We start from the raw sequence: 11,103 nt of genomic DNA on the forward strand, positions 1-11,103 counted from the left end.
GTTGTTGTGTGTGTGTGTGTGTGTGTGTGTGTGTGTGTGTGTGTATGGTTGGTGTGGTGTGGTGTGTGTGTATGTGTGTGTGTGTGTGTGTGTGTGTGTGTATATATATATATTGTACAATATATGCATATATGAATAGGTAGGTAGTGTTTATGACCTCTCAGTGTGATGATTGAGTCGAGAAAATGGAAGAAACATACCATGCTTGTACTTCTCATCTGTTTTGACCTTTTTGAAACCGAAATCACTTTCCGAATGATCACTGTAGTGGGCTATCCTCCAACAACTAGGATTAAATCGAGCATTTGACAATACGCTACCGCGAATAGAGACACCCCGTGGATGTAGTTCCTTTCTTATAAATCTATGCATTGCTTTCGATTGCAAGTAGTTCCGTGTATTATTTGCCAATTTGCGCTGTTTCGGTTGTAATTATATATGATATGTAATATGTGCATGTTATTTATATGTATTTACATAATTATCATCATTCATCAGCATCTCTCAGAGACTTATAGATTCAGAGTCACAGACTCTCAGCCTCCCAGGGCCAGTCTATGTAAATACCACTTCAGATTCCCCTTATCATCATCGATTCATCGTCATGACACTTCATGGGTAAAAAATATAAAAATTCGTCATGAGGTGGTGTCAATTCACTGTCATCACACGAGTATTTTACTATTTTTAGGGTCAGCCCGCCAGCCTCCACCTGCTATGTTACATAGTAGACCGCCAGCCTCCAGCCTGCTATGTATTTAGTAGTATGTAGAGAGAGAGTTCAGTAGAGTCTGTCATTGTAGTGTCATATTTAAGTTTTGACGGACACCGTTTTGTATGAGAGCCAGTGTCGCTGTGAGACTGTGACTGGCCTCTGAGGCCTGAGCCCTGAGGCCTTGGAAATCCCCAAAGTTCGGTCCGAATATTCTCCAACAAGTCTAAAAAATCTGCCCGAAATACATATATGTACTAAGTGTAATCGCTCTGAGAGCAAGGCAATTGTAGAGGGTTTTAGGGCTGTAGAAACCTAGTTTGATTCTTAGGTTTGAAGGCCAACCACGACCTTAAGTTTCTATGTGTAAATTAGTGAATTTTATGTGTATAACACATAAAAAGGATTGGACAGAGGCAAGAAGTACTACTTCCAAATTTCGGTCCAAACCAAGTCATCGCGCCTGTTGGATCCACCTATGATACTTCCAATTCAGGCCAACCAGCACATACCGAGTGCATCCGTGGTCTGGTGCGGCATCGGTTCACCCCCAAGCTCGTTCCTCAACCGAATTGTGACGGATACCCTGATCCTACTCAGCATTTCGTACCAATAACCCATTACACAACACTACGCGATGAAGACAACTCGATATAAACCACAGAGGTGGGTACGCTACTAAGTAATTCAACAAGTGAATACGTGGCCCAGTACATATCCTCCATCGTCGACTCACTTGGCCCAAGCATCTTACGGGAATATACTAACCACTTCTTCCCATCGATCTTCCCCGAACCACTATAACGGCTATGAAAACCATATCATAAGGACATACACTGTAACTTATCTCTTTTGAAATCGATATTATTATCCCTATCTGGTCCGGTCCATTATACGGTCCTGAAATATTCCCCCTAGGTCCGGTCATCTGGTCCGGTCCTAAAATTCCGTTTATAGGTCGGAGGCTCTGGTCCTAAATCTTCGTTCAGGGCACTTTGTCCACAGATTATATCTCGCCTGACGTCTATAACTTGAAATACACATCCTCTTATGCCACAATCACTGGCGCCATTCATGATCTGAAATGGTATCACACGTCATCCACTGGATATGCTAGTGTTGCGGAACATGCTATATTGTCTTTGTTCTTTCCGTTGTGATCTTGATCTAAAGGGATCAGATGATTAAAGATTTATTATGTCCTGGTTTATATTTATTTTCGTGTGATTGTGGTAGGGTTTCGTTATATGTGCAAATTGCGGCATATGGTCCGGCATGTAGTTTGCTAGGCCGACCGCACGTTTTAAGTTCTTTTTTTGGTTTTAGGCAGTGACTACACAATCAATCATGCGTTTTTCTTTTTCTGATGCTATTGTGATCCTTTGTGTTGTTGCTTTAACGCCTAGTATATTGACTGTGTTGACTGTGAATATACATTTGTTGTGGTTTTGTCGGGGGTTGGCTACGTTGAGAGACTACAGGTCTCAGGCCATATTTTACAGCAAGAAACCCTCTTTGATTTATGAAAGTCATCAGAGTTGGCCACTCCCGAGAGCTAATCAAGTTGTTTAATTTACTCCCGAGAGTTGAGTTAATACTTACCCGACTCCTGAAAACAGATTAGGTTTCTCAATCAACTCCCGAGAGTGGATTAAGTCTGCTAACCGCAACATTCTGAAAATAGCTGCGGTTCTATGTAAGTCACAGCTTATGCGGAAAGGCGCCATGTGATCAGCGTTAGATTTTGTTGCAGAGAAGTAGAAATAAAGTAGCATCGAAATGTTGAAGTGCTCTGCAGAAGATTTCTCATACTAACCATATGGGTTTTTATCCTGGCCAGCCCAAGTGGCTGATCACTAGCACAAACACCTTAGATATAAAACCAAAGGTGGGGTCAGAAATAAATTCATCTTTATTTAAAGTCTACTACATTGCACTCTAACAATCTTCCACGCAAAATTACATTCTTACAAAAAGCTGTCTACGCACCATTATACTGCTAAGAGCCTGTATATAGGACTACAGTTGTAAGTAGATATACTTTGAGTGGTGACACAAAACAATCCAAACATAGCGCAGTAGTCTATAAGTTATAAAACATCCAGAAAACAACTGCTCAGGAGTAAAGACTATCAGTAGACTCGGCGTAAACAGTCATGCCTATGCTAGAGCAGTATCAGAAAATCCACAACTCGTGCATGATTTGGAGGCATTGTCTTTGCACGATTATGTCACAAGTATCCAACATAACAACAGAATTAGAAAATGGATTTCCGAAATACGATTCTCATATGTTCCTGTGAAAGAGCATCACATACCACGTGAGATGCAAACCAGGCAGTGAGATAAGCTTGAATAAAGCAGCATATACTAGTACCAATCAGTAAAAGATAATATACCCCGCCTCAACACATTTTTCGTAAATCAGTAAACGTACATAAAAAAAATGGAATTGTTGCTAAATTTACAATTGTACATATTTGACTAATATTACAGTACGTTATCATCGGTAAAATGTGTAAATGTACAATTAATGACATTTCCAAATTTTCAATGTACATTTAGCGGCTTTGTTCTTTATTTTATGACTCTGTTAACGATTGATCTACTCCTGGTATCAATATTTTTACTTTTTGTATGTGTACTGCGTATATAAATTTGTGGAATGTTCGTATGTCAATGGGCTCATCCGCATTCTGTGCGTATAGCTTGTCAACTAATATGCCTAGTATATACGCGTTGCCCTCGTGTAGAAAGGGCGATATAACGCTATAGGCACATAACCGCTAAAGACATATCACCAAGCGCTATATCAAATAAAATCATCTTCAAATACTGCATGCTATGCTAGCAAAGTGGATAGAGCAAACCTATTCTAACGCCACTTCACAATCATGCATGTACATGGCAATGACAACCAAGTCGCCGACATGCTATCAAGATTGCATGACGATTCATTCAACATCAAAGCGTCAAATGTATTGAAGAAAGCTATTAAGAACATATACAGTGGTCAAGAAAACACAGACTTTGAAACATACATGCCCATACTTAGATTTGCCATAGACTGGAAACTACAACCAAGATTGTACAAAGAAGCAGAAAGCAGCTCCGAGTCTCATGTCGGATTTGCAATTTGTTGTTATCATGAATGGTACTCTGTCTTTTGGAGGCTGAACTATCAATGCCTGTTAAACCGATGCTATGTGCTGCTAAACAAAGGCTTCATCACAGGTCTTGGTCCATAAAGCCCTAGTTTGCCTTTGTGACATGTTGAATGTTCAAAGGCTTAAGGCAATTTGATCCGACAAGAAGTTGACGAAACAACACATACTGTTCACATCTCTTTTACCGTAGCTAGGGTTTCCTCCAATCAAGTATGTGCTCTATCTTTCTTGGATCGATATGATCCCATCACCCACTACACGGCATCCTAACAGCTGTTTTTCGTTAATTCCGAAGTGACATTATTTGCTGCTGATCTTTGAGTTGTGCTTATTCAGTATTATCAAGATCTCTTTTACAACTCTATCATGCTCTTCTTTGGTATTAGTGAAGATGTCTATGTGTCTATATATACTTGTATATTGTCCGTGTCTCAAATCATTTCTTGCATGACTTGTTGGAAGTACGGTGGCAACACGTGTAGACCAAGCGGTACTCCTTTAAATGAGTACTGTTGTCCATTTCATGTAAACGTGGAGTATGTCCTGTATGGTTGGTATATCTTCATCTGGTTATGCTGTTGTTCCAGATCATTCGTCTCAGAAACTCGCTGATCCCTGCAAACCGTGTCTTTCTATAGGCGCCCTAATCGGGCTCATATCCAAGCAGACTCATACCTTCTCCAAGATCCCAATAAAATTGAACTAGTCCAGCGCCAAAAGTTCAAAGTTTGCTGGGGTGGGCTCGTAGTTTACTGCGATGACTCTATCTTCCAGCCAGGCCCTATAACTTGTCCTCCGACCACATGTTCATGACGCCATACAATATAGTTGCGAGTACGATACTTGAGCTTCGAGAAATTTAGCATAGTCAAGTGTAATATCGCATAACCGTTGTTTCCGTCTGTGATTTTAACTTTATCATATTCGACGATCAAATCCTTTAGCTTCCCTACAGAGTGAGATTTGATCTCTTTCACAGTCTTATAAGGCTTTTGAATAATACAGACTTCGATAAATTGACATCTGACTGATTTTTCTGTGAATTTATGTTTGTAGGTAAATCAGTCATAGTTGCACCTAGCAAACTACCCATGCCTATTATCAAGTCATAGTCTAGTGATATATTACAGATGACCGTCTTTGTGGCAACATCGGCCGTTGACAGCCTATATGAACCTTAAATCTACAGCCGTATCACGACACATTAACTTGCGATTACCAGCTTGAGCATCGTATGTTCTTATTTATAAATTACATTGGTTAGTTTACAAATACACACTTGATGATGTACATGAAATTTATGTGTCCGGATCCACCAGCGCTCATCACCCCGTACATCAAGAATGACACGCTCGTCTTGCGGCACATCCTTTTGTCTTTGTGACAAGACCCGGTATATTGGTCATTTGATCTTCGGTTGAATCTTACACGACTGTTTGTAAAAACATACAATACCAGTACAATCATTGTGTGTAGGTACCGGTTTCCCGCCTGACTCTTGATGATTCTAATATCAGGAATGTAGTATTTGGGTCAAGGCCCAATACTTGTGTACTGAGAATCCTGTAAAATTGGGATTTGGAGTTTGGCTTTCGGATTTTCTACTACTATGATTCTACAGCCCCCTATAATGCCACAGCCTCCCTGTGAGATGGTGGAAAGTGACATTTGCACGTTGGTATTTTATACAAGGGGGAAACTCATACCGTAGACTAAAAACATGTCCCATTACCTATGTATCGTATTAACTGTGAGATGGTGGAAAGTGACATTTGCACGTTGGTAATTTATACAAGGGGGAAACTCATACCGTAGACTAAAAACATGTCACCATTACCTATGCATCGTATTAACTATCGGATCAATCCTCTGCTACGTTCAACGGAGTCAGTCATAACTATTGCTCTCAGTTATTGCAATTCTGGCTTTAGAAAGCGTTTCTCAACGTTGTTACTCAACCGAGTTGTAGTGGGCAGAGTATGCTACGAACTAAGATATTCTTTGCAAAGTGATTCTTCTTGTTAATGAAACTGGTTATGTCTCCAACTAGTGCACTTCCTGTTTCTCGATGCTTTTGCGTCCGTAGATGGCGTCATCGTATTGTAGTAAATGTACGCTAGATAACTGTATTTCAACGCACTCCCCCCTGAGAGAGGGAGACGTTGTTCATTTATAAGTAATTGTAAAACTCGTGACTCTAAATATGAGTCATGAGTCATGTGCTGTAATAGTAAGCAAAACTAAGTTAATCAGATTATTCTGGTAAACTGTAAAAACTGTGATAAAACTAAAATAAACCTAAGTTCGTGTATTCCGACCACAATCCCCCCAAACTGAAGTACTGACCGAATAGAAGTGTGCCAGTTTTAGAGATGATAAGGATTACCCAAAGTACCTTAGTTGCTGGCATTTATCCTCTGAGAGCTAGAGCAGTGTGCTGGCAGTTATCCTCTGGGAGCTAGAACAGTGTGCTGGCATTTAACCTCTGAGAACTAGAGGGCTCGAAAATCACGGTTCGAGCGCACCGTCCTACCGAGTAGTCATATCTTACTATAAAGATTGGATCTGGGCACGTTGGCGTTTACGTATACGTGTCTGCGAGGCCTTGTGGTAGGCCATGATATCGTTGGCATCATCAAAGGTCTCCGCTGTTTCCCACGTGGGGTCGCCTTCGCGCCATCTAACCAAGTATTCCAATTTCCCTGTATCATCATTAGTACGGTGTGTAATAATGTAGCGAAACTCAACATCTCCCTCTGTCCACAATTCATCGTTAAGTGGTGGGTCTGTGCGCCGATGCACTAACTGGAGGAGTTCCACCCGTACCGGTTTGCCATTGAATTCTGGAGGGGCAGAGCCGTCTTTATTCGCCAACTTATAGCGCTGTCTGACCCTAGCCTTAACCACATACGGCCCAAACAGCGGCCGCATTGCTTTAGTCGTTCTGCCCTCCGATCGTACCATTACCACATCACCTTCGTCGAAATGTACCAAGTCATGAGCGTGCAGGCGATCAAATGCCTTCGTGAGTTTGCCCTTATACTTCTTGGTAATGTGGTGGAGTGTCGGCAGGATGGTATCCTGCAACTGATATAACGGTCGGGCCCAGGTGTCGTTCGTCATCGGCTGGGTATCCGGTAACTCATCAGTAAAATCGGCAAACGGTACGTGACGGCGGCCAAAATATACACTGAACGGCGCGCTCTTATGCCGTCGGGATATCCGAAGGTCCTGATATAACATTGTAAACGGAAGACGTTCGTCTCATCGTTGAGGAACTGCCTCACAGCATTGTCTAATGGAACGTGTAATTTCCTTATGACGTCGTTCAGCAGCACCCAGTACTTGGGGTCGATATGGCGGCGACACCTTGTGTAGCATCCGCACTTCTTGGACCAGGAGCTCCACTATCTTGTTGGTGGATTCAGTCCCCATGTCCGTCTGGATCATACGTGGGAAACCATGCTCCCCAAAAACTTATATTAGTGTCTGCACCGCTGTCTCCTTCGTCTTGTCCGGTGCCGCTCGAAGGATTGAGTAACCTGTAGCGATGTCCAGGACGTCAAGTATATAATTGTTCTTTCTTCTGGACTCAAGTGGCATTGGGATGTAATCAACTTGAATATGGTCCCACGGGTAGCGCGCGTCAATGCTAATCATCGGGTGAAAGCCCATACGTAGCGTATCCTGTCCCAAACATGTAGCGCACTGCCGTTTGACTTCCGTTGCCAATTCGAGTGCGCCCGGCCACACATGGCCGTTATGTCGGAGTTGTTGAACTTTGTCGGCCGCTCCATGATGTCCTTGTTCGTGTTGAGTTTGCGTGAGTCGCGTACGGCGCTGTTGTTCTTCTGGTGTCGCTCGCTCAAACGCCGTTTGACCCTCTGCGTCTGCCATTGCCACCGAGATCTCTTGTGCCGTATCTAAACATATCACGTACGCCGTGTGTTTTGGTTTTGCATACCCAAGTCGATGTGAAAACAGCGGGTCCAGTTTGAACCCGTTAGCAGGCCCCACCCGTGCAATCACTGTGTGTCCCCATGGTGTCTTACCACAGGCGTACTTAGCATACTTGAGGAACGTATGTGGCGTTCGTGGAACCAGCACTGGCTCTGACTGCAACGACAGCTTGAACAAGTCAAACCATGGTGCCCTTGGTACCCATTGTAGACATACAGTTGCCCTTGCCCCATTAGTCCTTATCTTGCGCAACATTTTGTGTGTGTTCTCCTATGGTGGGTTCATCCATCCATCGACCGTTGATCAGTCGTAGGCAAACGCACCCTCCCCATTGTCTTTTGTCCAAAATCGAGGGAGCTGAGCGTTAGTTGGGTCCGCAAATATGTCTATATTATTCGGGCCGAAGTGTTGTTGTGCTTGTTCAAATTATCTAGGGAATAACTGCCAACCATCTGTGTACAGTATTTCAAGTTCGTCTTGCTCCGCTGTCCCCTCGTGTAATCTGTTCAACATGTCCGGAAGCACGTTCGTCTCTCCTGGCTTATGTGATATGGTAAAGTTGAATGGTGCGATAATATGTGCCATCTCTGGAGCATCGGATTACGCTTGAGCTGTGTATTCATATACACAAGGGCCTTGTGGTCCGTGAAGACTGCAAACCGTTGCCCATCCAAATGCTCCCTAAAAAGTGTAAGCCCATACACCAAAGCTAGTAACTCCTTCATTGGTGTATCGTAGTTCTGTTGCGCATGGTTCAGAGTCTTGCTAAAGAACATTAAATAGTGTTTCTTCCCGTTGACCCATTGGAATAACGCTCCCCCCAAACCGTAAGTGCTAGTGTCGGTTTTCAAATTCAATGGTATACCGTCGACCGGTAAGTACAACGCTACTGCATTAACAACTGCATCTTTCATCGCCTGCCACGCCTGTGCATGTCTCTCCTCGCAACGATCGCCGATCAACTCATTCGGTTTGAGTTTGCAAAATGCGCGCAAAGGTGCGACCGTGTTCGCGAAATTGGGGAGATGCTCATGAAGGTAATTCGCCAAACCTAAAGCAGAGGCTATATCCTTGTACCGTAGTGGGGTAGGTCAGTCGATAAGCTTGGTCTGCTTCTCATGATCAATGTCTATGCCTTGTGCAGACACCTTCTTCCCTAGGGTCATCACTTCGGGAATAGTGAAGTGGCACTTGGCGGGGTTAAGCTTATAAATGTGGTATGTCAAGCGTTGGATCACCTGCTGCACCGTCTTAATATGTTCGTCATAATCGTCGCTAGCGATAACTATGTCGTCGATATAGTGGTGGACCGGTAAGCCGTCAAGTATCGTGCTCAAGGTACGGTTGCGTGAGCACATGGAGTCCGAACGGTGCCGATGTAAACGAGTACTGATAACGGTCGTGTGTAAAACTAAATAAGTATTGTGAATCTGGGTGGATCGGCAGCCTGTGGTATGCCACAGAGATGTCCACCGTAGTGTAGTACTTCTTACTCTTGAGGCGAAAGATAAGTTCGTTGACCTTTAGAATCAAAAACTGGTCACCAGGGATAAGCGCGTTAACGGCGCGCATGTCTAAACACACCCTCACCTTCTTCACTTTTCCTTCCGCATCGAACGTCGGCACCGCAAGGAGAGGGGGTTGACGGTTGTCGGTGTCGTCCGTTTCGATATCACCAAATCCGCCAACCACTTCTCTACATGTTCGTCCACGTAGGGTAGCCATCGGTCAGATACAAAGTTACGTGTCGATCTGCGCATGTGCATCGCCTGTTCACGGGTTACCGGAATGGTAACTTCACTCCCTTCCAGACGACATAGCGCGATGTCAGCAATCATCGCGTTCGCCTCTAAATCCTGTGCCAGACGTTGGCGTGCGTCGGCGGGTTCCGTCGTGTTTGGAGCCTGTCGGCGTGGGATGGGTTCGAAGAGCTCATCCAGTTCTGTGAGGTCTATCGGTGCGAGTGGCGATTGGATACCGCCTATGTATAATCTCAAGCCTTTCAACATATCTTGCTCCACTATGATGTCTATACCTGCAGGTAAATTCATCAACTCAAGTTACCCGTCGATAATCTTGGTGCCATACCGAATGGGTACCACTTCTGTCGTCTCCAGTCGAGGAGTTCGAACCGCATTGTCAGCTAAATAGATGTGCTCCCGTGTCTATCAATGCTTTGAACGTGCGTCCGTTAACTTGCACTTGAATATAAACTCGGTTATCAGAAGAAAGCAATGGGTCCTGTATCGCCATCACTGCCCTAATAGTGTTAACAAATGTGAAGCTCATATAAAACTCAGATACCTTCACATCTCATGCTCGTTCGGTTACGGACTCCCATACCCCGTGGTCATGGTCTGGTTCCGGTGCCGTGTGCTCGAAGTCTTCCGTGAGTATCGTGTTAATGTGTACCTCTGTAGCTTCTAATGATGGTACAAAGCCGTCGTCCTGTGTAATCGCATTCACCTGTACTTGAGGAGTCGGATTCGTAGTTACCAAGTCTCTACTCATGGTGTTGTTCTGCCCCTGTCTTGAGGTTGGAGCTGCGGTCGGTCTGTATGCCAGTTGTGCGTCTCTTGATGTGCGGTTGTTGTCGTACGGCCACGCCCGACCATCCGAACCCCCTGGTGGCGACGCACGGAAATGATGACATCGTGGAATATGACGTGAACCTGGTGGTGCTTGTGCCTGACATCCCGCACAAGTCGTAGGTGGTGACGGTTGGGGTCGCTGTGTCCAGTTCTGCGACTGTCGTCGAACCGTCTGCGGGTTAGGGCGGCTATTGGTGAAGTCACGAGTCCCGTTACTCGATGGACCCTCCCGATTATTCCGGTTCTGGAGACGCGCCGTGGTGCGCTACTGTGCGTCCTGAATGTCGGGGCTTAATAGCTGCAGAAGCTCGCGCGTCTTCATCAGTTGCCATTTCGGATGTAATTGCAGGGTACGTTCATACGTTCTCCCAGTGAGAGCTTCCTCTAAAAATTGTACAATACAGTGATTTAATAAGTTCTGTTTAAATCTGCATCTGTTTGGCACCGTTCCCGTGCCCTCCGATGGTTCTCCATGAGCTGTGTCATTTGTTCCATGATAGGGGTATGCATGTTCCGACTGTGGCCCTTGGCTAGCTTATGAAACGCGGGATAGACAGTGGCATGCGTCTCATGCGAGCAGACCTGTTCGATTTGTAGTTGTGGAGTCCACATCTTCAATCGCTCAGAGTTATCGCGGATGTAATCCAATGTTGTTTTCTCAGCCTTGAAATAA

General features: G+C 44.4%; 1 protein-coding gene across 1 annotated transcript; it reads right to left on the reverse strand.

Moving 5' to 3' along the window:
- Window positions 1-10,152: 10,152 nt before the first annotated feature.
- SARC_01562 (hypothetical protein) lies at window positions 10,153-10,762 on the reverse strand (the record flags this gene model as incomplete). The annotated part of the gene is made up of 2 exons (XM_014304727.1): window positions 10,153-10,674; window positions 10,700-10,762. 2 exons carry the CDS (start codon window positions 10,760-10,762, stop codon window positions 10,153-10,155), a joined length of 585 nt encoding a protein of 194 aa, XP_014160202.1.
- Between the last annotated feature and the right edge of the window lie 341 nt (window positions 10,763-11,103).

The sequence above is a fragment of the Sphaeroforma arctica genome (genome assembly GCF_001186125.1).
Source record: "Sphaeroforma arctica JP610 unplaced genomic scaffold supercont1.63, whole genome shotgun sequence".
In the NCBI taxonomy this organism is placed as follows: Eukaryota; class Ichthyosporea; order Ichthyophonida; genus Sphaeroforma; species Sphaeroforma arctica.